Source organism: Sprattus sprattus (genome assembly GCF_963457725.1).
Source record: "Sprattus sprattus genome assembly, chromosome: 17".
In the NCBI taxonomy this organism is placed as follows: Eukaryota; Metazoa; Chordata; class Actinopteri; order Clupeiformes; family Clupeidae; genus Sprattus; species Sprattus sprattus.
In genome coordinates, this window is record NC_137915.1 from 6,962,743 (window position 1) to 6,990,170 (window position 27,428).

General features: G+C 41.6%; 1 protein-coding gene across 1 annotated transcript in view; it reads right to left on the minus strand.

The window, feature by feature from the left end:
* The window catches only part of waca (WW domain containing adaptor with coiled-coil a), a 35,977-nt gene extending 8,549 nt beyond the window's left edge, over window positions 1-27,428 (minus strand). The window contains exons 1-7 of the mRNA XM_080855175.1: window positions 27,234-27,428; window positions 26,999-27,032; window positions 25,894-26,086; window positions 16,827-16,918; window positions 12,927-13,042; window positions 11,708-11,820; window positions 3,198-3,449 (exon numbers count right to left, since the gene is read on the minus strand). Of these exons, the coding sequence (XP_080711301.1) occupies window positions 3,198-3,449; window positions 11,708-11,820; window positions 12,927-13,042; window positions 16,827-16,918; window positions 25,894-26,086; window positions 26,999-27,032; window positions 27,234-27,274 (841 nt within the window). The 5' untranslated portion in view covers window positions 27,275-27,428. The remainder of the gene's footprint in view (window positions 1-3,197; window positions 3,450-11,707; window positions 11,821-12,926; window positions 13,043-16,826; window positions 16,919-25,893; window positions 26,087-26,998; window positions 27,033-27,233) is intronic.

Below are 27,428 nucleotides of genomic sequence, written 5' to 3' on the forward strand. Positions count from 1 at the left end.
ACGATAAAAGAAGGAGAGATCGCACAGCTAGAACCTTGCAGAAGAACCTTGAGAACTACTGGAGGCCCTCTAAGATCAAACATCCCTAGAACCTTTCATTGACAGCAGAAACGACACACTCCAAACAGGAGCTAAAAGTCCTCTCTAGATGTGTATGCAAATACACACACAGACACACCACACAAACACTCTTTAAATGTCAAAGGATGAGTCATGTTTTTTATCAGCACAATGTGGACATTAATTTTAAAACACAGTAATGGGAGACGTACAAAACTAAAAGTAGTACAGACCACATGAACTAGCACTACTACAATTATCCAACAGGCACACAATTTGAGGTCCCATCAGAAAGGTCTGTCTCTTTTCAACCACCAAATCCCCCATATTCTATAGTACTCTGTTTTATAACTGGCTGTTAAAATATCTCAAAAAGGAAACAAAAATAAAGCTAGCTTTTCGAAGACCTGCTGCTGAAAGGTAGAGTGTGTCGTTTGTTTGGTCGCATCTTTTAGTAGAAATGGAATATAGTATTCATAATTATGTTCATTTATTGTGTTTATGTTAGCTATGAATGAGCCCTTCGTATCTACATAGGATCTCCTTCAATTAAGTCTGCCATGTTTCTACAGTGGCCCAGAACGGACAAACCAAAACAATGGTTTTGAGATTTTTATGTCATTTCGCAGACAGCGTATGTTCTCGCACACGCTTGTAAAGGGAAGGGAATTCAATTCAGCAACCTCACCACTAGACGCCACTAAAAACTACACACTGTACCTTTAAAAATAGACATTCAAAACTTTAACACATTTGATGTCTTCTCCAAAACTTCTGAGGCTTCAGACAAAGTAATAAAGTAAAACTGAACTAATATTCCTATGCATAACAACAAATCAAAACTGGTAGAAATGTGCTAGGACTCGGATTGTACACTTGACCGATGGAAGACAAATTAAAACTACAACTGGTTAAAACGATATTTAATATAAAACTGTGTTCTGAGGCATTGCGATTTATGTCAAAAGCAACCGTTAATAGAACTCAGCATCCTCATGACAAAAAAAAGTCATATTAGCAAATTTTATTCTGCTAATTCAGCACCCACCACAGATAAACTTTGAACTGCCATCAGTCGCTTTCAGGCCTGAAACAAGTTGCACCAGGATTTACGACCTATGCTCAGGATTTAAACACATCACTAGACCCCTAAATGATATCTTTCAATCTCAAGTCACCCCCAAAATGATATTTCACCCCCTTAAAAAGCCTGAATGTATCCCGTCTGAAGTCTTTCCCTGTGTATGGAGTATTTTCAGCAATGATAGTCTGTTGAGGATCAAATGGCTGAGGATTAAGGAACAATCGGCAGCTGAGAGAACTGGGAGAAAAGGAAAAGAATAAAAGTGTTGCTAAAATCAACTCATGACCAGCTCTTATGGAACAGTGTCAGAGTCATGCAAGACGGTGTCAGTTAATGAGCATTTGCAGAAACAAAAAAGGGTCACTTAAACTCCATATTTCATAAACATCTGAGGCTAAAGAGGTTAAACTCTCCCGTGAGCATTAAAAGTCTGCCTTGCTCTTAATCATAGTGTGGAGTGCTGGCCTGCAGCTCATCTGTGCCACCCTGGCCTGGGCTCAGCGACCTCAGCAAGCCCCGGGTCGGTCTGACCTGCCCTGTAAAACTCAACGCCAGAGTTTCCAGCCACGGTTCCCAGTCTAGTGTGTCACATCAAGTTAGCGAAACCACTAAATAAAAAGAGGTAGACTCCGAAGGAGAAAAACAAAGGGGAGGAAGAGAGCAAGGGGAGAAGTTTATAGCACTTCAATCAAAAACCTCAATGTTAACATATACTACCAAAGAGCCTTCAAATAAAACTCAAGGCGCTTGAGGAGCTTCCTGGGGTCTTGCAGGAAAATTCCGACATCAAATGCGTTTCGAAGTGGAAAAGTCAACAGCAGCAGACATTCCTTCTCGGCCTTTCTCGCTCTACCTTTCCCCCAAGAGTGGTCGTGTGTGTTTACCAGTGCCGGCCAACAATTCTTATGCATGCTCACTCAGAACCACATGCTAGAAAAGAAATAAAAAGAGCTTCATAGCAGCTACTGCTACAACTCGAGCTGAGAGACAGAGCTGAAGGTGTGCAACCTTGATGCTCATAAAGACTGGGTGACGTTAGGCAGCTTCAGAGTCTAAATCATGGATACCACGGTACCATGTGGCCTTGCACCAAACTTATGAAAGATATGAATAACGATCAGCTGAAGGGCTGATATAGTCATGAAGTGTGTGTGTGTGTGTGTGTGTGAGTGAGAGAGAGAGAGAGAGAGAAAAAAACAGAGAGAGAAACAGTAGAGAGTCTCATCACTGACAGATCTGGGTTTAACTACTGTGGTGAACATTAAACAGCGGTTGTTGAAGAACCACCATGCCATATCACACCACTAAAAGCAGAAGCTGCCCAGGTTTACTCTATTGGCTCAAACCTCACAATATTAAACATTAAGCCCTTTCATCCAGCAGTCACCAATAAGAACAAAGTTGTCAAGTAACACACGCCACATCAAATCAAGGCCAACAGTCCCTTTGAAGCGCTTACTTAGGCGGACTGAACTGGTGTCATTAACAATTATCCAACTACGTACAAGCCATCACACAGAAAATTAAATAAGTCATAAATATTCTGGAGAACTCCCCTCTTAAAACAAAATGTGCTGATTGCAAAATGTAGATCCCCCCCCCCTTACAAATATACATGTGTAAATAATAATACACTGTTAATTTAATTCTGCTAAATATAATAAAATATAATTTCTCAATATTCACATGCTTACAAAGCATCTTGTTCCTGTGTCCAGTTATCAAACATTTGTTTAAAATCTCAGACACATTTTGAAGTTATAGAAACAGATAAAAACATCCTAAGGTTTTCCCCATCCCCCTGCCTCCGCACCTCAATACAGCAGGCCATGCCCGCACAGGCACTGAGGACCTTTGCTGGGAATAAATAAGGCTGACACACACACACACACACACACGGGTACCGGCCTGATAAAACAGTCGGCTGTGTAAACCTACCGAGTCAGTCCTGCTGCATACTCAGTACACACACACACTGACACACAAACTGCTGGGAATAAATAAGGCTGACACACACACACACACACACACACACACACACACACACACTCACCCTCATTGATCTTGGCCATGTCCACGCTGGCGTTGTTGAGCTGCAGGGCGGTCTGCAGCGCGGGGAGGAGCTGTCTCAGGAGGGAGGGGTCCTGGAGCAGCGTGGACGCGACTGGAGACTGCATCACCGGGGAGACGGGGACCGTGGAGACGGAGGCTGAGCCGGGCTGGCCGGCAGCACTGGCGCCAGACGCAGAGGAAGAGGAGGACTGAGACGTGCAGGAGAGGGAGGAAGGCTTGTCTGATGCCAACTCTGTGGGGGGGGGGACAAGGAAGGGATAGAGGTCAGTCAGTCATGCAGACATTCATACATTTCACCTGCTGCCAAGTACATACTAAACATAGACATCTGGACCCAAAATGATATTGATGAATCCTCCACAACAGACTCCCAGTTTAGAGTTTTTATCAAAATGCATAGATTCTAGATAGAGAAATGTCAAAGAACGAGTTAGAAGGCCTTATACTGGTAGGAAGTAGGAAACCATTATGAGCTCAGCAGTCCCCTTAGGAAATACTTCAGATACAGTAGACGGCAAAATTGGGGAAACCTCGAGATTAAAGTTGTATACAAGCTACAGTTAGCCTACCATTCCAGCACTAGCAACCTGAGGGCACATCTCAAGAACATGCACACAAATGAGCATGGACTGATGTTGTCGGAACTCCACCCAGACAGCCACGTCTCGACTCGTTATACACCACCCGCCACAAGCTTGCTATCCGCAGCACGACTAGAGGCTTGCACAATACAATATTCATATACAAGGCCAGCAGGCCATCCAGTACAGTTAATGGAGCAGACTTCAGCGAGTACCAAGGTACCATATCTCTAGCCGTGGAACAATCACCAATAGAATCACAGAATTCTACAACAGCACCTCTGACAAAAATAAAGGAATTCCTCAAAGATGTGGCTCTTTCCAGGGATGGGTGGACCTCCCCAGTAAGGGCCCACTGGATTCTACAGGATTGAGAAATGCACGACTATGTACCCAAAACAAAAGACATCTTGGACGTCACTGGCATAAAAATGGAAATCTGTGACTGCCCTAAGAACAGACAATGCTACCTTTTACCTCGGCTATACCATGTGTGGTATACCTTGGCTGTGCGTAAGGGGCTCGGGGTCAGAGCCACCGAAAAGTGGTGGCGTCCAATTTCACTCTGCTGATTAACAAATCTACCACGAACAGCTACTTCTACACCCAGGAGAATCAACAACTTTTTAGGTTTGAAAACAGATAAGATGATTAACCACTGTTAGACGCAATGGAACAGTAAATACAACATATTCTGCTGGGCTTCGGAGCAGAATGCAGTTGTGTCTGTGGTCAACTGTCTAGAATGGAGCTGCCCACAAGCACATGGTCCCTCATGGAAAAGGTAAGCAGTGTATAAAATGCTTTGTCTATGGGCGCTTATTAAAGATCCAGGATAACGCTTTAAAAATAGGTGGTGATATGGCGATATGGAGAAGTGGCATAGTGAGGGAAGGGGCATATTTCTGCTGTTGCACAAAGCTAGTTACCTGGATACATACTCCCGCGCCTCTCATTTAAAAGGGGATGAACAGATGGCTATACTGGGAGAGCTGAAACAGGTGTACGGGCTCGGTCTCATTGCTTGTGCCTACTCAGTGCCAGACAACCTTGTGTACAGCAAACTGCTGGGAAAACCACTCTAGCAGCTTTGTGAGACATCCTCGGAGACACATATTGCGCGGACAGGCCAGACCAGAAGAACACTCTGCCATTTCAAAAAGAGATGTCGATATATGAGCATGAGTCTCCAATCCCTGCTCAACAAAATCCTCTCATGCGAATAGAATAGAGTAGAATACAAATATAGATTGACCATATATATATTAGGGCTGGGCGATATGGGAAAAAGTTATATTTCGATTTTTTCCCCCAAAAATTTTCGATTTCGATTTTATATCACGATATGAACAAAATCACCCCAAATTTTTTTGAAAAACGTACATGCAAATACCCGCATTCTGGTGCATTTTACCATGTTTTTCTCTGAGATGTAAATCATGTTATCATCATATCAAATTCACAATTGATATAGGTTTGGTGGCCTGATAATTATGTTGGCTACATTCAAACTGACCACCTCATTAAAGTATGACTGTTCGTGTTCAGGTCAGAAATGGCCAAATGTGTATTGAAACCCAAAGTCTTTAAGGATGGAAGCTGCCAGAAGTAAACGGTTCACGTAGGGGAAATAGTTTGCATACATGGCAAAGCTTGAGCATGCCCAGCACACAAATGTTCATTTTATTTGTGGCATTGACATCATCTTTCGTGTGTGAGTCAAAGAGAGGTATACAAGTGAGTGACACATTAAAAAAAAAAATCTTCTTTGGTGAGTGTGTGTTTAGTCGCTGCTGTCGTTAGAAAAACTGCCATTAGCTAGCTAACGTTAACGCCAGATTAGCTCACGGTTGTTATGGCAATAACAATACGATTATAGCCAGATAATGTCCATTGGGTGGTCCTTAATTGTCCACTACAGGTAAAACTTGGGCAACTCTGACTTACTTTCCTCTTCTTCGGAAAAAAAAATCCGTATGTCCATTTCTGTGGTCTGCTTCTAGCGCGACGCTCCGATCAAATCAGAGAATGAATGAACATTAATGACAGTTGAATCTGCGTGCGTGATGAGGCTGCGTAGTACACCAGGAAAACGCGGAGTGGATTTATATTCCTGTGGGTATTCCCCACTGATAAAGTTGAACGGATTTAATTGTGAAGCAATGGAAAGAATAATGGACTAGTAGACCAGCAGTCACGCACGCACTATTTTGACTGCAAAAGTGGGGGGGTCGAAACGACTTGTTTTGAAAAGTGAGGGGGTCTTGTCCCCCCCCAATTACATTGTCGCGACGCCCATGGGCTACGTGCGGCGCTGTATTCGCGGGTCTGTGAAAACATTGATTTTTTTTTTTTTTTATAGGCGCCGTCTAATCGAACGTCTCATTTAAAACCGTAGAAAAAAATTACATCGCGATTAAAATCGAAATCGAAAAATCGCCCAGCCCTAATATATATACACACACACACACACACACACACACACACACACACACACACACACACACACACACTTACACTTTAAAAACACAAGACAGAAGACCCAGGTGGCAAAGACATATCTTTCCATCCATGAATCCTCAGTGCGATCTGAAAGTGCCCTTTCCTCCGCTGGGACTACAGCGAATAAAGAGATCTGCATGGGCCTCTTCACATGCGGAATGACTTGTGTTTGGCAAATAACCTGTAGGCCTTAAGGCCTAAGGACAGACAGTGCCAGTGCCAGTGCCAGGGGAATGAAAATGACTGTGGGATAAAATACTGAACCAGTTATGGCAGTTTTACCTTTTTTCTTTTCTTTTCTTTTTTTAGGCTGGCGAATTTGGGAGCTATAGTGTCAAGAAGATAAGAAACCTACTTAAGCATTTTTAACAGCTGTTTATTGTAAATGATCCCTCAAGGTGAACCTGTATCTGACTCAATAGATATAGGTAATAAGGCTAGTGTAGGTGTAGGCAATATCATCTGACAGTATTCATCATCTGAAGTTCATACGCCTTATATTTAGGGTTCATGCAGCGAAGCTGCAGAAACCTATTGTGTTTCTCTTTTTTCTTATTATTATTATTATTCTGTGCTGGGATCCTATGGCAGCCCATAGAACCGTCTGGTAAAAAGTTGTGAAATTTGGCACACTGATTGGGGACAGTCCCATGATTAATTTCACCAAGTTTCATGTAGGCAGATGTAGCGCTCTAGCGCCACCAACAGGTCAAAGTTGGACGTACGTTCACACACGTAACTTTTGACCCGTTGGCCCGATTTTCAAAAATGAGGCATCCTTGGAATCCTTGGACCAGCACGAGTTCAACGCACCCTATGACGTCATTTTGCGCCATGATGGGTTTTCCGCCATTTTGGATTTTATCAAAAACCTTCAAAAAAGTTCACGGGTCACAATGTTTGTCCGATCAACACCAAACTTGACACACATCATCTTCAGACCAAGCCTCACAAAAGTTATTGGATTACATCTTCGCAACTAAAACTGTTCGCCCGTTACAGCCAATCAAAGTTTGCGACGAAGTCGCCAGACAGGACGTGGGCTCATATCTCAGCAAAGATTTGATTTATCAAGACCAAACTTACTACATAGACCGCTTACCCCATCAGGAAGACGCTTAAGAAATTTGGTGACCTTTGACCTCTAGGTGGCGCTGTAATTACACAAAATTCATTTTGCCCTGTAGCTGTTGACGTGTTTGGAATTTCCACTTACTAGTGGGATCTACTCATGCTCTTGGAGGTCTTCAGGTTGACACATGCAAATATGTGACATTATCATAATTGATCAGGGCGCCATATTGAATTTAGTCAAAAACACTAAAAAGCAAGCACAGGTCACAAATTTGCTCTGATCTTCACCAAAATTGGCGCAGACCATCAATAGACCATGCTTTATAACTGCATTAGTTTGTGGAACAATTGATGAAACCGTTCGCCAGTAGCAGCCAATCGAATTAGGCGGCGAAGCCGCCAAACAGGAAGTGAGCTCATATCTCGGCAACCCTGTAATGTATCAAAACCAAACTTGGTACATGGACTGCTGACCCCATCTGGGGGACAATCAATACATTTGGTGACCTTTGACCTTAATTTAATCCAAAACACTAAAAAGTTTCCACTGGTCTTTAATATCAAAACCAAACTTGGTACATGGACTGTTGACCACATTGTGAGGACGCTGAAGAAATTGACCTCCTGCGGGTGTTGCAATTAATTAAACTGCATTTTGACCTGTAGCTGATGATGTGTATTATTCCTCCATGAAAGTCTATGGCAGCCCATAGAACTGTCTGGTAAAAAGTTGTGAAATTTAACACACTGATTGGGGATAGTCCCATGATTCTTGTCACCAAGTTTGATATTGGCACCTCACACGCTCTAGCGTCACCAACAGGTCAAAGTTGGATGTGCATTCACTTAAGTAACTTTTGACCAGTTGATTCGATTTCCAAAAATCCGGTATCACTGGAATCCTGAATTGCAAAACCCATTCAAATGAAATAAATAAATACATACATAAATAAAATTTCAATTTAAGACATATTTAGCCTTCACAACTTAAAACATTCGCATCAACTGAACAACTGAATATAGTTTTTCTAACACAAAAAAGTGAAGGACAAATAACGCTACAAATTTAACACACCAGTCTTAATAATTCAAACATACAATCAGTCAATCTAATGGAGTAAAAGGTACAATATAAAGGAAGTTCTTGTTAACCAAGACAGCAGACAAAATTCCATGATATCATGCCAACTCATTTTAACCTACTCGTAAATATGCATTTGTGTTTCTTACCAGCAGGTGGCGCCAAGATGCAAGTTAAAATTCAGGGATAGCCCCCTACATGCTAACTGTTGATGAACAAAGAAACTTATTTTTCACCTGATCTTGTTTCATAAAATGTTTCATGCTTGCACTTGTAATTTCCACATTTTTGCAAATATGCACATTTATTTTGCATTTCAAAGAGAAGAACCACATATTTAGATATTGTTTGCACATCAAATATTCTATACATAAAAATAGTACTAGGAACTACTTTTACAAGTCATGTATTTTGGTAGCCAACTCTGGTTCCGTTTAATACGTATCTAATGTCTGACTGAACTATCTGTTTGGATTGTAATTAATGTAATTACACTTGCTGTCATCCCAATTACAATCAGCCATCCTGTGCGGTAAACCCAATTCAATTGTGGATTGAACTGAGACCAATTCTAAAATTCTGAATTGTGCACAAACCTGCCCTTGACAGCAAAAAGGCGCTACAATGTTTACAAATAAATGTTGGCCTAAACTTCTAAGTCTTTGTATTCGCAACTTAATTATCATGTCTTTAAAGATTATGGGAATGCTATTGGTTACACATTCCAAACATTCATGTCAAACTATTTAATCAGGTTACAATTTTGGATTTTCTCAAACACAAACTCTTGTCACTAATGTTGTTTAATCCGTTGTTCAACCCTATGAACATATATTTTATATATATTTTGTCGCTTGACAACATTTGTTGTCACTACTTACAACCATGTAAAATGTAACAGCATTAAGTTGCCATGGCAAGTTCATTCATTTAAAACTCATGGAGTAATCAAGGTCTTTGTTGACTAAAGAAAGCTAAGGCAAAAAAACATTTGTACTTTATTAATGACACTTTGGATACAGCATAGCTAGTGAAATGTAGTCGAAGTTGGCCGATTCGCTGCATGAACCCTCCATCGCTGCTTGCAGCTATATTATTAATTATCTTTCCAAAAGATTAACATTATACAAATTTAAAGTGGATTGAAAAGTTTGTCTAAATTCATGGTTACAATAAAACAACAATCACGATTAAGCCCCTCTTAGCACAATTTACTCAGTATGCCTGAAATAACAATTAACAGGAAACTAAAATGACCAAAAAACTGCCATTAGCGCTCCAAGTTGCTAGAAACACCAGCCTATTGACATTTTCTGGCTTGACCTGGTGTAGGTCATTACATTTACTACTGGAAAATGTACTGATTTACCAACTGAATTACAAGACATAGTTGGGCTACTGTGCAGATGTGCGTCCCCTATCGTAGTTTGCAAGGCATCTTGTTGAGCTCTCCATTGTTTACAATGACAAACTCGGAACACTGCCAGAATTTCCATCAATGGCCAAAAATGTATTACATCCGTTTCATTTCAAAAGCTGGACATTGTTCTTCAGGTTATTAAAACATTTCACAGTTTACCTAGCTACCTCATTTGCTAATTGTAGGTAAAAGATTCAGGCAGACTACCAATAACTGATGTGGAATTCTCTGACAGCTGAAATTCTGGTGGCATGACGTAAAACAGTAGACAACTATAATTCCAAAATGGCACCCACCCCCAAATCTCTACAATTTGGAAACAACAGCAGTGGAGACCTGTCCTTCAACAACATACTGTAGCAGACACTGTTCAGTGGTGTGGGTGGAAGGAGGCTGAAGACACAACTCCTATAATTACTGTTTATTATAAAGCTGCTCTGTCCAAAAAATACTCATACTCTGTCCAAAAGTGACAAACTTCATGGTTCCTACATCCACAGCAACACTGGCCCAAAACCCAAGTTAAAAGTTAAAGTTAACCCAAAGCTCACTGACTTTCCTAAAAGCAACCCGTCAAATAAGCTTGAAGTGTTTCATCAGAGTATGCTTTTCGGTTCGCAGACGCCACGCACAAAGTTTATTCACTAGCAGATTTTCTGACTCTTTAGTGTGGTAGGATGACGCTTTCACCGGAGATAACATGTTCACAAACAAAATGTAGCTACTCGCAATATAAGTTTCAATGTTTCATTGCTCAAATATTTGGTGACATGAGTCATTCAATTCTAGACTGAAATACAGCCTTTACTGACGTCAACACCCAATTGCAAACACTAACGGCAATGTATAAACAAATAAGCAGTGCGAATGACTAGACTTTTTAATTCAATTTTTGGATCAGCTGGATGACATCAGTTAAATCCTTCATTAGGATCAGACAGGCATCAACAGGGCCATCGCTTTCATTCACCCTGCATACATTTTAAAGGCACCCAGTGCAACTTTCGAGGCTTAAAAATAAACATTCAATTTCTAGTCTTTTTTACACGTAGTAAGTTTCAATAACTCCATACCATTACATACCGACATTCAAGCAGCAAAGATGAGACGTCGTTGTGTGGTGAGAACTGATAGAAAATCGATAACAACAACAACAATCGCCGCCATTTTCTTTATTTTTTTTTACCTGCAATAAATAAAGCAGGCTTCCAGTCAATGGAAAAATGGCTTCTACCCACCAGCGATTGTTGTTGTTTAAGATTTTCTATCAGTTCTCACCACACAACGACGTCTCATCTTTGCTCCTCGAATGTCGATATGTAATGGTATGGAGTTATTGAAACTTACTACGTGTAAAAAAGACTAGAAATTGAATGTTTATTTTTCATTGAATGTTTACATAAAGTTGCACTGGGTGCCTTTAAACTCAAACACATGCTCCATGTCAACGCCACAGCTCAAATACACAATACTTTTAGCAGCTTTGAGCACAGAGAACCCACTGTAGCTCTATAGGCAATAGCTCCAGCATGTCTGACCACTGTCAGCAGTGCCTTGACTGGCTCTATGGCTGTGCTGAAGGTGCTGTTATTATCGATCGCTTAGGTCACCTTTATTTACCCATGTATCGTTCTGTGTGGTAGGCTGTGACTCATGCCTACTCACTAGCACAGACCTGTATCTCATCAGCCAATCACAGAGTCATTGAAAGCCAGCTCGTGCATGAGACCTGACATCAGCCATAGCAACAGTAGTCTAGCTAGTTTCTAACTAAAGGTCTCCTCCTAAAGTAGAGGGCCACTTAAGAGACTACAAGAATGCATAATACTCACTGGTAGGGAAGCTGGAGGCAACCGTGGCCTGCATAGCCTCCCGTCTGTAGTCTCGGTCTTTGGGGAAGCTGTTGACTACCGTTGTCTTGGCAGCCTCCTTCTGCCTCTGCTCTCTGTTTCAAACATCAGAAAGAATGAATTCATTAAAATGAAAGACATCTTTGAAACACTGCTAATCTGACAGAGGGACAGACTACAGCATTATTTGACTCAAAACAAAGAACACATGCATAACCACAAGGCCTACAAGTTCTGCACCGTCTACGATAAGAGTTCCAGGATTATTAAATATTCATTATGTACATCTGGCATAGCAACGATGTCTGCCATTCTGAATCGGAACAAGCAAAGTCAGCACAAGTGTCTACAATGGTGTTCATTAACAAACAGAATATTTGGAGTAACAAATTCACCTCTGTACATTACACACTGCTATCAAAGTGTAACGTCATAGGCTAAGACCTCACCAAAGTGGCCTCGCAAACAGCAGGTTGGGTAATTATTTTCTGCCAATGACAAGCTTAGCAACATGGCTGACCATAGTGTAAGTGTACACAACCTGCAGAAAAGCTATCGTCTGTCCCTAGTGAACAAATCCTAGATTTCCACCTACCAAGTAATATGCTAAATGTGGACAATCTGCTGCTTTTAATGCCATGCTAACATTTTATGCCAGCAGTGATTTAGAATGGCTGCAGTAAAAGTCAACGAACAATCAAAATACAGCAATATTACACAAAAATAAATACTTGTTCTGTATGAATACATATTGCTAGCTAATGCTTACAAACCTGCTTACAAAAACAGGTAATCGGCCTAGTATTTAAGAAAACTGGGCCTTTTTTTAAAAATAAATCATACTAACTAAAGATAATCTCACCAGGACGTTATCAAAACAAAGAAACAGCTAGTTAAAGCAATTGTAATACTGCCCTGCACTGGAGTTGTGGAAATTAGCCACTGTATTCAAAATTTTCAGAAATGAAATCATATTTTGGCATGTTTCCGTCTAAATGATGAGAATTGTGACTCCCAAATCCAGACACCTGCTGAACTATGACCTTTAAAACAGGAATGGAGCCACAGATCACATGTTTCACTAAAGATGTTCTTCATCAACAATTTCACTATATAAAAAAATTAAACAACAACAAGGCTTTCAGAACACCAGGAGTCGACTTCTACCTTCTAAGGAAAGTGTGTGTGTGTGAGATGTTACCTTTCGAGCCACTCCTTAGGCTTCTCCCACTGCGACACCTCCGTCCTGCAGTTGTAGTAGTACTTCTTCCCAGAGGAGCTAATGTGCTCTGACCAGTCATCTGCAGGCTCATAAGGCTGAGGGGAGAACACAAGCATCATTACAGGATGTACAACACGCGCACAGTGAGGGACAAAAAGACATGAGCCGTGAGAGGGGGAGGTGGGGTGTAACGCACAGAAGAAAGCGGTTAAGGCAGTGAGGCCGAGGCAGTGAGACAGACAAGAAGGGGGGCAACAGAGAGAAACAGGGAGGGGGGGGGAGAACATTGGGGCGAAGAGGTGAGGAGTGATGCAAGAGCTGGTAATGTGGGAGAGGCAGGAACCGTGCTGCTCTCTAAAGGGCCTCTTTAATCAGGCAGCATCAAACACCAGCTCTCACACACACAATGTGTGTGACACAATACCACAGACACACACACACACACACACACACACACACACACACAATACCACACACACACACACACACACACACACACACACACACACACACACACACACACACATACAATACCACACACACACACACACACAATACCACACACACACACACACACACACACACACACACACACACACACACACACACACAGTGCATATAACTCAGACGATAACCTAGTCATTCACAGGGCCTAGATGGAGCCTGAGGATAATATGATCATTTTGTGCGACTGAGTTTCTGTAATTGAATTCCCGAGCTGATAAATAAGCACCATTCTTCCATGGCCGGCCCTCTCAGTGCTCCAGCCGGCTACAGCTCTGGGCCAGTTCACTGCTGGGAACACACTTCTGGCTCTGGAGGCTTTCAAAGTGTGTGTGATGCCTTCTGATGAGGGTCAGAGAGACAGTAGCGGAGGATATCTGCAGTTTCAGTGCTGGTGATGCACTGCAGTAAAAACTGGAACAGCCAAGTCGGTTCGATCTCATCAACATCTATTCCGTAGCATTTCGAAGAGCTTAGATTTTTTTCATTGTATGTTTAAGTCCGATAAATCATATTGGCTTTTCATTTGTAGGCTCTTATATTAAGCACATCTGAATGTGTTTGCCACAACTATTCAAAAGCGGACTCCCGTCTTCATTTCGGTGTTTCTGATTACTAATGCTATTAATTGCAGCCGACAGGCCGCCATTCCCAGATTCTCATTTTCATTTGCCTCGTCTTCTCCACTCATTGAAATGATTTTGGAAAGTCATGCTGCGATATTTTGACGCAGTTTAGTGCATTTTCTTTTTCTTTGTCCAAGAGGGGACCAGCCAATTCGGGAACCACTGCAGTAATGTACTCTACGTAAATCTGCTCATGACCTTTAGAATTTGCCCAAATGTATCGACCAAGCTTTTAAAAAAAAATGTCCCACCCAAACATCAAGGACATCGGCCATCTCATTAGTAACCCTGTGTATTCTTGGATGTTAAAAAGAAGCAACTGATCGATTTGACTGGAATGATTTCAGATGATACCGAGTTATAAGGGCTGCTTCTGATGAAGTTGGTTGCCAGGCTACGATACGAGGTGGCAGGTTTCAGTCAATACCCAGTTGGTGTTCATTAGATTTCAGCCGGGTTTAGACAACAAAAAAATGTCAGTCTCATATAAGTGTCTATCATACTCCACATTCAAAAGCCGATTCATACTCCACATGTAGCAGCCGATTCACACTCGCTAAAAAGGTTTTGGATGGCAACCTGAGAAAAGTATGTGACCGACACATGCCTCTCGTTGACCCCACAACAAATCAAAACCTCTGTAGTACCAGCACTGAGTGGTGAGCCTACCATGCAGTTTGTGAACTCGCATTATTAATGCCTGCTGTTCTACACAAACACACATATCTATCAACACATCTATGAGGTGCATATAGGCCACCAACATATTTGGAAGATGCAGCCATTTCAAGAACACAACTTACAAAGTGCATAACAACCCTGAAACCTCATTAAATTACAAAACTCTATTGTTGATATAGATGAAGCATGGACACTAAATGAGTATTAAAACCACCCCCTTCAATAGATGTGTGATAGGACTAATGATCAGATGCAGTGCGGAATATGAGCTACAATCTCAGTGCCAACATAGGATCAATGACTCACTGGTTTGCTAACTAACTGTAGGCTCAAATATTGCTTGAGAAATTCATGGAATTCTTGCAATTGCGGGTTGCAATTTTCTCTTTTTCCCACAATATTTCCGTAAAAAGATCACTGCAATTTTAACCACGATTTTGGAGTATTCCTGCAGCAAATTCATTACTTCGGTCCACAAACATCTACAATAAATCCTCACAAGATCCTGGAGGGACTAATTACCAAAGCAATAATGTGTTGAACACCCTGACGTACACAAATCCTGTCTTGTCTCCTCCCATGAGTCATATCATAACCTCCATGTGCGCACATGCATGCACACACACACACACACACACACACACACACACACACACACACACACACACACACACACACACACAGACACACACTTCACAGGTCTAGTTCTATAATGCGCTTGTAACATTTAACAATTACTGTCATGTAGATATGGGGTGGACAAGCAGATTCCAAGTCTGGGTTAGTTATTTCATATTCCTAACTGTCTGGGGGACAAGTTGACAATTTTGTAAATTTAAACAATTGGAATTTCAATCTCAGACCATCAAATGCCTGCTCCCGATTCTGGATAAAGACCACAACCAAATTATGAGTGCAAACGGCTTGAACTCATCTGATTCATGTACATGCATGCTATTTCACTGAGCTACAGAGGAGTGCGTGAAGTGAATGTTTTTTTAAATACACTTATTTAATTAATCTGATACCTAAAATATGGGAAGTAGGTGTACAGTAAGTAATACACATTAGTTATGACATTATTTAGACAATTGATTATCTATGTTTATACCTGATACTGAGACTGGGCTACCACATCTCAGGTCTGGGCAAGTAAAATGGAGCTTTCACTTTCCCAGTGGGCAAACTAAAAACAGTTACTCAATTCAGAAAAGCTGACCTAAAATTGTTCATTAAACGCAGACCAGAAGGCATCACAGCACTGTTTACATGTCTGAGTCCCTTAGCAGCAGGCTAAGGCAAGCACAAAACCAGAAAGTGTGAGCTGGCAGCTATCTTGTTAGGGACCAGAGCACTAAAAACAAATTATTCATTAGCATGTGTGCCAGAGATTAGCTCAATGGGAGGGGGAACAGCATTAGCACACACCTAGCGTTCCTGTGTGCTGATGGCTAGCTCACTAGGAAAGAGAGAGCATTAAAATATAGCTTGCATTAGCACACACCTAGCGTTCCTGTGTGCTGATGGCTAGCTCGCTAGGAGAGAGAGAGCATTAAAACCTAGCTTGCATTAGCACACAACTAGCGTTCCTGTGTGCTGATGGCTAGCTCGCTAGGAAAGAGTGATCATTAAAACCTAGCTTGCATTAGCACACAACTAGCGTTCCTGTGTGCTGATGGCTAGCTCGCTAGGAAAGAGTGATCATTAAAACCTAGCTTGCATTAGCACACAACTAGCGTTCCTGTGTGCTGATGGCTAGCTCGCTAGGAAAGAGAGAGCATTAAAACATAGCTTGCATTAGCACACACCTAGCGTTCCTGTGTGCTGATGGCTAGCTCGCTAGGAGAGAGAGAGCATTAAAACATAGCTTGCATTAGCACACAACTAGCGTTCCTGTGTGCTGATGGCTAGCTCGCTAGGAAAGAGAGAGCATTAAAACATAGCTTGCATTAGCACACACCTAGCGTTCCTGTGTGCTGATGGCTAGCTCGCTAGGAAAGAGAGAGCATTAAAACATAGCTTGCATTAGCATGCATCCTGGCAGCTAACTGAGTAAAAAGGTACTCACTGTGTCAGCCGTCCTGTTGGGGTTGGAATGGGAGTTGGCGCTGTGCAGAGCACTGTGGTTGTGGGAGTTCTCCTGAGGGGAATAACTGGTCCCTGCAGAAACACAAAAACCCACAACACACAGACAGTGTTAATAGACGAGAAAATACAACTCACAAGTTGTGAGTCACAACATAACCAAACACACACAGAAGCATACAAAAAAAATCAAACAATATTAGACAACCATAACCTCAAAACTCAGGAACTCTGGTTGCATTTAGCCTAGATCTGAGAAAGTATTGATTGTTTTGATTCTCTCCCTGTCTTTCTACTCCTAACCTCCACTTCTATAGAGACAACTGAGGAATCACAAACACTGGGATTAACATTTTTGTCCAGTTCTCACAGATCTGATCTGAAATCAGAAAGCTCTCCTTTCACAGAAGCACAGGATGTGCAGACCATGAAAATGGGCAATAGTCAGTTCTGCACAGAGGGCTTCACTTTGAGTCTATTTATAAATATGTTTTAATGGACCTTCAATTCAGTCCTACTAGAAAGGAGTTCTCAATGAAAATGATTTGCAAACCCATGCACTTATGCTACTCTGCGCCAAGGCCCTAACCAGAGTAGTCGTGACAACAGAGGATGGGTGCACCACAGCATCAAGTGTTTCTGTGAATGCCAATACCGGTCTGGAACATTTAACTAGCTTTCTGTAGGCCTAATGAAGGCCAAGTGTTGATTAGCTGGAATTGTTTATGGCTTGGGCCGTGCTACTGTTTCCCTATTTACAGAACCAGGTCTATATAAAAACTGTTGTTTTTTTGGAGCGCACACATTGAACGGATAGCTTGAGAGCTGTGAGGAGCAAGTCACTGAATTTGACAAAAAGTTGATATGGGTTTGTATCGCAGGCTCTCCCTTTCATGTGAACATTTAGGCTCAAACCAACTGTTACCCACTTTGTCACTTTAGTTTCAGTCCATAGCATTTCAGCAGGTAACAGTTAGAGATCTGTCTTACAAAGACCATCAGAGACTTAGCACCACAACTAGCAAAGGGCTTTATCTTGTAACCCTCAAACTACTCCTGCAGTAGACCATCAAACCAGCTGATCAAGGAGAAACACATCTGGAAAGCAACCTGAAGGAGACAGTGCAGTCTCACAGAATAAATACTGAAGACACACCAGGTGCTCATTTTGGTTTTCACAGTTCACCAACAATAAAGACATTTTTGTAGCATCAGAATGAGGGTAAGCAATTCAATTCTATTTATATATAACATTGTCTCAAGGCGCAATACAGAGCCCAGGGCCTGTCAATTTCAGTTTCAAGCGTTATAGGCTGTAGATGGAGATTAAATGATTGAAGGAGTACGGGACTGTAAAACGTTTGGGAACCACTGCTCTAGTCTAGAGCAAGCTCAATGGCGACAGGGGCAAGGAAAAAAAAAACAAGGGAAAAATCTCCCTGTTACTCAGGAAGAAGCCTGGCAAACGTACTCAGGTTGACTGTTGGAATAATATGTATGTGAATGCAATTTAAAAAAAAAACCACACAAGACAAAAAAAAAACCTAACCTAGCATTTGGTGTGTTCAATAAACATTTCTCATATGAGGTCGCAAGTTGAGGGAAAATGTAGCATTGCAGGTCTAGACACCATGAGCACTGAATGAAATTTAAATTATTAAAAGACCAGGTCTGTCACTCAATGTTCACTCCAGCAACTGAACCAACAGTGCGACAATTTGTGCTACATACAAATCTGTTGGGTCAGAGCTTAGCTACTTAAGGCACTGATTTGTTTGTTTTATTAGAGAAGAACAAGCCAAAGAGAATGTCCAAGCAGCAAGTTATCTGGGTAGGCAGTCGGTTTTCCTAGTAAGGTAGCCAATTTAATACTTCCTGATATGTTTCATGCGTCCAAAGAAACAATTTGAATGTGAAATTAGAAATCTTCAATGAAAATCTGCTTACTGCATAATGAGTAATTATTTTTGGAAGAGGCTGTTGTGCAGAAACACCAGTCAGTGATATGGTGTTAACGGGATGACACACATGGTAAAAATTGAGGTGTCAAGAAAAAGTAATGCCAATTAGTAAATTATCATTAGCGCTTTCAAACAGGCCTCTTGATCAGATCTCTTATTAACTACTATTTAACACTGTACAGTATTAGCTTGCCATGGACCTTTCAGAATTTAACATGTATTAAGCTAGTGAACTGCACATTTCTGTATCATCTTAATGAAAAGGTTTCATCTTGAAACAGCCTGAAGGAGACATGTTCAGTTTAGAAAGCTGTTTATGATGACAATGTGGGATGAGAGGCAGACGTAGCAGCCACAGGTGTGCAAGTGCGCATGAAGGATGACACAGGGGGGGGGGGGGGGGGGTAAGAGACTAAGCAGGGCTAGGCACGAGGGAGATGGAAGAGGTGTGTGTGTGTGTGTATGGGGGAAGAGAGAGTAATGACAGCTGAGTGCATGTAGTGTGTGTGGGAAAGACACACACATGACAAGTAAGTATACAATAACTAGTTTGAGACAGAGAGGAAAGCAGCATGTAGTCCTTGTGTCCCTTTGAGTACGAGTACGAAGGGGGGGAGGGGGGGGTGCTGAGTGCGCCAGAGACAGAAGGGGCCACCAAGAAGCCCTGCACCTGCACATAGCAGGGATTACCCACCCCAAAACCACACACAGACACCAGAGAACCATTACTATGGCAACCACGAGTGCAATGAGGACCCCTAGGACACTGGCAGCTGTGTGTGTGTGTGTGTGTGTGTGTGTGTGTGTGTGTACGCACATGTGTGGGTGTCATCAGCCGTTGTCACACAGAGCAGAGAGGAAATAGGATGGGGGGAGCCAGACATAAAAAACAGAAGGCAGAGAGAAAGATACAAGGCTAGCAACAGCCAAAGTGTCTGCAAATCCTGTATCGAATTTTCAGGTATGGATTCTCTTCAGTAGCTTTTGTGAACATATACAAAGACGCTCTTAACACTTCACTCTTCAGCAGACCATCAGCCAAAAGCCAACTTAAAGGGAATGAAATTAAATGAATGTAGGTGGGAAATATCAAAGGCAGGTAAAGACTATTTTAAAGATGTGCATTTACAGACTCGAGGGCAGCAAAGGTGAGTTTTTATTAGGGATTTGAGTCGTCACAGCAATATTATGCCAACTTTTAAAACTCCCTATACCAGGGTGGTAGATTAATTGGTCCCGCTTATTAAGTCGCTATTGAACTGAGCACAAAACGGTAGAAAGACGAGGTGGCTTTAGAGTCGATTTCAAACACCAACAATATAAAGTTAAGATGCCAGAGATGTGTGCATCTACTCAACCTCTAAATCAACACAGACTCCCCCCCGATCTGCATTCATACCTGCATCAGTCCGCTTACCACGGCAGACATCTCCTATTGATTTCTACTGAGCTGCTGCTGCTGCTCTTTTGACATTGGAGATACACTCTCTCCATCTCTTGCCTTTCAAAGTAGCATGTCCATTTAGCATTCCTTCTGCCTGCACCAAAATGGTGATCCCACAAGCTGCATTTGTACACTTGGATCTTGAGCCACAAAGTCTCTTGCATCTAGCAAATAAAGAAGCTTTTTACAAACTGGTGAGAAAAAGGTAACGCAGAGCTTTCTGCTACAGATCACAGCAGGTTACATGAACCCATAAGTTGAAGGTTTGGGTTTAGTCGGGACGTATAGCAAGACATGGCTTTGTTAGCGATCATTAACAGAATGGTGATCCCACAAGCTGCATTTCAACAAGAGGGCCCTAGAGGAGTAGGTCGTAATAGTGAAAGACTTTGCATCAATGACAAAGTTGACATTGACCATATTTGCACTAACAGGCCAAATGGTTACCATAACCGTATATCTCTCTCTTTGTGCTGGGGTGCATCCATGAGTACGGATTTGTTTTGTGTTTTCTAAATATTGTCACACATCCAACATTGGCATCCCAACTTTCCTGGCTGATATCTGGAGCTTTTAGGCATTAGGACAAGTCCACGACAGTAGGACTAGTTCTTCTGTGCATCACCATCTCCACATGAACAGATAACCTGAAAATAAAATATGCTGGAAAAGTATCCAGACTCCAGATGACGCAAAGAGATCATTAGGCACAGCCTTGGATGGTTTTGCTGGGCAGAACAGCAGAAAAATGCTGGTGTTGGGTTTGGGTCGGATTCCCTGCTTATGTGGACACATCATTAGAACGGTTAAGCCAAGTCAAAGCGTTCAGGCCAATGGTGGAAACTGGCCTGACATCATGGAAAGAAGACTTGGCATAGTTTAGGATATCGTGTAAAGGCACGGCAAAGACTATAGTGGTTATGCTGATCTGACGGTGTTTACAGGTTTTACACTCAAGGACTAAACTCATAAGTTCCAATACTGCCTGAATGAGGAAGAAGAGGACTGTCAAACAGAGCCACGAGCATTAAACGCACCACGGAAGTTGAATCTAATGTTTAGCTCCTTTGGTGAAGGAGCAAATGCCAATTTTGAGTCATTCGCTGAAGTGAGGATGCATTTTAATTCTTGTTAAAGGCGCCCTGAACTGTGAGATCCTGACGTGACAGCCTGGATAACAAGCAGGGAAGGACACAGACAGACAGGGAGAGGGAGAGAGAGAGAGACGGAGGGAGAGAGAGAAAATGAGACGTTCCTGCCTAGGTGCCTGGCTATGAATCACGAACAAAAACATCTCCCTTTTACCACATCTGACGTTACTGCTCATGCTCGCTCCTGCAGTGGATAATGCCTGACGATGGGCCTTGGCCATGCTTCCATTGGAGGGAGAGAGGACTCCACTCCATCTGAGTCATGGCCTTCCAGAAGCACAATCAGAGCACAGGCCTTTAGCCTTCACGCAGACCTCATCTGCTGCTGCACTCATCTCCGGGGCTGGGCCTGGGTTTCTGTGCCGATGGGATGTGAGCAGAGGACCTGTTCCCTGTTGCCATTAGCGACTCCCTAGCAGACCCTATATTTCTAGACCTTTACATTTTTCTTCAAATAAACACCAGTTATTCCAACTAAATCCTATCTGCTGAATCACATGTTATTGGATGGTGGCATCACAACAGATAATTCAGGCAGGTCTCTCTGTAGCAAGTACAAGTCGTCTTTCGACTCAAAATCCACTTAAAAATGACAGGTAGTCATAAGAGGAGAAAAGCCATGACCATGTATATGGGCTCAAAACCTGACAGCACATAAACATCACAAACCATGAGTGCAAGCCAGACAATGGCCTTGTAGTTGGAAGGGAAACGGGAAAACACTTTATATAAACATCTCTGAAGAGCATTCTCAGATGCCTCACCTCGTAAGGCAATGTTTAAGGTCACACCTTGACAGTGGTCATCTATACTACCACCTGCATAGTAACTTCTACCGTTCATGTTATGCCAATGGGATTTATGCTCTCAGTACAGAGATTGTAAAGTTACTACTGAAAATAAGGAGCCAACGGTTTGTTAGATGGAGCCGACTGAAACTAGGCCTAAAGAAAACCTAGTCATGTAGAGGACAAAGCACCACATACTACACACGATGCAGCCTCTGTTTCACATCAAACCACACAGAGGGAGAGAGAAAGAAAGAAAGAAAGAAAGATCACACAAGAAAACAAAAGCCTGAGCAAACTGAGGGCGGAGACAGATGATGGAAGACAGGAGAGCAAGACGGGGAGGTTTTATCTGGATTAAATATAGCACAGGTTTAAGCACATCCATGTATTTAATCATGCATAATTACACTGTCATGATTGGCACTTAACGTTCTTTTTTCCAAAAGAGAGTTAGAGGGGAGAAAGAGAGCCTCCTTCCCCTTCCCTCCGCCCCTATCTTTATCAGAGTAACTGGTCCATTCTAGCCACTCTCCGTCACGCTAATGCACACATGTCCCAGATGTTCGGAGAGAAAATTGATAAGGTGAAGAGGATATATAGGCAAGGGCATGAATAAATAATGAGCTGATGTGGTGATCTAGATCTGCTTGAGTGCACTGGGTAAGGTGTGCTTGACTGACGTTGCCAAAGACTTACTGACCAATCAACCTCAGGAGAAGAGAGGCAGAGGCAGAGGGGGGGCACTCAGAGGACAGATGACAGTATTGATAAGGGATCAAGAGGACAGATGATAGTATTGATGAGGGATCAAGCGACACACTTTTTGTGCATGCGAGTAAGTGTTTGCGCACGTGATGCTCAAATATAATGTACACTCGGGTCTTGAGCCACTAAGTCTCTTGCATCTAGCAAATAAAGCAGCTTTTTACGAACTGGTGAGAAAAAGGTAACGCAGAGCTTTCTGCTACAGATCACAGCAGGTTACATGAACACATAAGTTGCCTCAATGCGATTGTTTCCTTCTGATCAGTCCGCTGGTTTGTATTAAATTGCCATCAACTATATTGGCTATACTAATTTCAAGCTGTCAAACATGAAGGTTTGGGTTTAGTCGGGACATATAGCAAGACATGGCTTTGTTAGCGATCATTAACAGATGACCAAGAGGTCTTCACTTCATAAAATAACTGGAGACATTTCTTTCTTTTTATCACACTATCTGCAGATGAAAAATCGTTCGCAAATTGAGTGCTCTCTCGCCTGCACCTGTCATCAAGCACACACGCACGCGAGACAAAAGAGAGTTATGATCTAGTTTCTGCCAATGGCTAACCGACCTATGAAGGAAGGGGCATCTACAGGAGGATGACAGTGACCGGCTGCTTGTCCGAGGCCACTGTGCTTATGGTGCAACCTTTTAGATGTAGGTGGGTACTAGGTTTCATTCCTACTTCTGCACTGCTTCTGCATCCTGCTTGGTCTTACATACTACACTACTATGTAAAGAAATTAAGTTGCATACTGCAGTTATAAGTCTTATTATTTGAGTATATGCATATAATACAGAGGTCACAATATTTATGTGCATTATGTGTAAAAATTCAGTGAAAATACTACAAATCACACATCTAAGGCCAAATCCTGATGCCATACCCAACTATGCAATGCCAAATAACCGAGGCCACTGTGCTTATGGTGCAACCTATTAGATTAGGGTGGGTACGATGTTTCATTTCCACTTCTGCATTGACAAGATAGAGCCCTCATGTGCTTGTCTAGGCCATTATTGGTAATGGTTTGAGACCGAGGTTTTCTAAATGATGAGCAGGAAATTTGAGCATCAGGTGCACAGATGCTGATGTGACTGGAATCAAAATACCAACACCAACAGATGTGCTCTTGGCATACAAGAGGAGATTCATTTAATGGATGGGGAACTCAGGTGTTAAGGCTTAATGAATAACTATACAATTTAACTTAACACCATTCTTCCTCCTCCTTAAAGTCTCCTCACTGACACAATATGTGAATGTGAAAGTTGAATGTGTCATTTTGGTTGTGCGCAATACCACAACACTACTCTTCCATAACCGCCCCTTAAGAGCCCTGTGGACATGTCAAAGGTGTAAAGAAGTTACACGTGATCTGTGAAATATGAATGATCGAATTTTCAAAGTGGTAAAGAATAAATAATGCTAAGGAAGATCTGCACCATATTTTTAGAGACCACAGGAGATTACCAATATGTATGTGAGAAGGTTGCGTCAAATCTAGTTAAATTCTTTCTTCAGTGCTTGCCTGACTTATATGCGGTCAGACTGGCACAAACCCACTCCTATCGGTTTTGGTAAATGTATGGGCTGCTCGATCTCTGCAAATTGACGATTTTGATGTGTTCCTCTCAGTTTCTCTAAATATCTCAATTCAATGATACCACAAACTTGACGTGAATGGCAATACAATGAAAGATACAGGGTACAATGGAGAGCTGAGGCTAATACCAAGTCTTGTTTGGTCTTACATACTACAACTATGTAAAGAAATTCAGTTGCATATTGCAGTTCTAAGTCTTATTATTTGAGTATATGCATATAATACAGTGGTCACAATATTTATGTGCATTATGCTTAAAAATTCAGTGAAAATACTACAAATCACGCATCTAAGGCCAAATCCTGATGCCATACCCAACTATGCAATGCCAAATAACTTTAATCTCAATAGATATGGGTCATTTGTATTACTACTTTTTGCATTGTTTAAGTATGTGGAATTGTGCTACTTAACCAGGAGAACAGAACATATAACTCCAATACTGAAATCTCTTCACTGGCTTCCAGTTAGCCACAGAATTGATTTTAAAGTGATGCTACTTGTTTTTAAGTCCATGCATGGGTTTGGACCTTTATATTTTAAGGACATGCTCCAGCCGTATGTACCTCCCAGACCCCTCCGATCCCAGGATAGAATCTTGTTGGTGGCCCCTACTGTTAAAACTAAACAAGGTCAAGCAGCCTTCAGTTATTATGCAGTAAAACTTTGGAATCTACTACCAGACCACATCAAAACTGCCCCCACCATAGACAGTTTCAAGACAAGACTAAAAACAAACCTATTCTCTTTAGCCTATATGTGAAATTCTCTATTTATTATGGTATGCTGCTTCTTAGTGCTGCTAATCATAATGTCTCTTACCTGCAATTTATTGATTTTAATGTTTTATTTATTTATTTATTTTCATAATTATTTTTATTTTATTTTTTATTTTTATTTAAGTTTCTTTTACTGTGTTTCAATTTAAATGTTATTACTGTTTGTTTATGTAAAGCACATTGAATTGCATAATGTACGAAATGTGCTCTATAAATAAATTTGCCTTGCCTTGCCTTAACTATAAAAAGCATACAGCAAAGTTAGCAGAGCCTAAACCACTGTATGGAATATGAGTGCATATCTATGCATACTACCTAATGAATACTACATTGTACACTTAACAATAATGTCTTTATTTCATTTTTTCAATATGATCAGCGAAGTGTACCATCACATCTCTATATGCACTGCATTCACTGTATGCTCTGAGAACAATCACACATAATCATGGAACAACACCTCTATTTCGAGTAAAAATAAATATCGACTATTTCGAATAGGTGATCAAATATTCAAAAATATTAACATGAAGGCGTCTGACCATTCTTACCTCCATCCCTCTCTCTGCCTCGGTGTGCGTGGATCGCTTTCGCCCGGCCATGACTGGAACTGTCGGTGTGTTTGTTGTCTGGGCTGTCAGATCGCCGCAGGATTTTGCACGGTGGGGTAGCATCAGCAGGGTCTCGCATCTTCTCATGCCGGTGGTCGCTACCGGGATGACTCTTCGATGAGTATTTAAGGGTCTGTGAAAACACACATTGAACACTCAAAGCTAACGTGTACTGGATATCGAAATCAATTAAAACGGTAATAGGTAATGTCAAAGTCAATAACAGGTTTTAAACTCTGCTCCCCTAAATTGAATGCATCGTGCACAATAATCAAGGAAAGGGGTAATGTCAGTATTGTGTGTTTATCCTTTTTAGCTAGTTTAAAGCATAAAAAAAATAACATAGTCGTGACTTGGACCGAGGTGAAGATATGGCCGTAGTACGTCACTGACAAGCTAAACATAGCGATCTAATAGTTGTTGGAAGCCTACCATCCCACTGAATGGCTAAACCTTACATGACATTAGACAGCTAATGTTTATCTTCTGGTAGACGGAGGTTTTGAGTGCTGTTATGATTTCATGTATTTTGACGTCCGCCCAACAATTTTGACACCATTCATTACGGTGTTTAGCACAAGATTGGTTGGTGAAAAACAACCCATGGTGATATTTAGAAGGAAACTGTGTTTTTGGCCATATCTATTTTAAGTTTACGAATTGATTATATTGACTATCGATCAAACTACGGACCATAAATACAGTTACTAACATTAAATATAAGCGCTGTCTAGTCGATTATGGGAGCAGCGACCGTCAACCAGGCCTAAATGCTAAAAGGCTAGCTAAGTTCCCTAGCTAGCTAGCTCATAAAACTCGTTAGCAACATATTATTGTTGCTATATTCGACGGTCAAAATCGCCTAGTCAGTATCAGAAACATAATTTAACTTTTAATATGGAAGTCACTGTGTTTCTTGTTCGAAATAAACCGCAACCACACACTTTTCAGGATATTTTCCGCACAGCGGCCTATACTGCCCTAAAAGCCTGAGCTAGAGTACCCCTTTTTAATCTTATTTGTTTCTTTGCTAGCTTATAGCTACCTGATAGGGCTGTGAGTCCCTTCGGTCGTTGCACCTGGAAAATAAAGAGAAACTTGTTAGTTGGGTCAAATCCATAGGTCAATATTACAATTCAGTGAATAATTGCAACAGCTGAATTTGCTTCCTTAAGTTTCTGGCCACTTATTTTGGTTTCAATAAAAATGGCGGATTGTCAAAGCGGAGAAGGGAAGGAGGAAAATCGTAATATAGCTAGCGAAAACGTAGAGCTCTTTACCCATCGCCGAGTCTCGCTGGTTTCCTTGCATACATTACCATCAATCCCGTGTTGGTGTGTGTGGAGCGGATGTGAAAGATAATAAACGTATTTGTTTTGTTTTCAGGTTAAAGCCAATCTAGTATGTTATATCAATAGTTCTTGCTAAGTGAGTCTCTTTTAGCATTCGCTAATCGGAAGAGCGCCCTGGGTCCA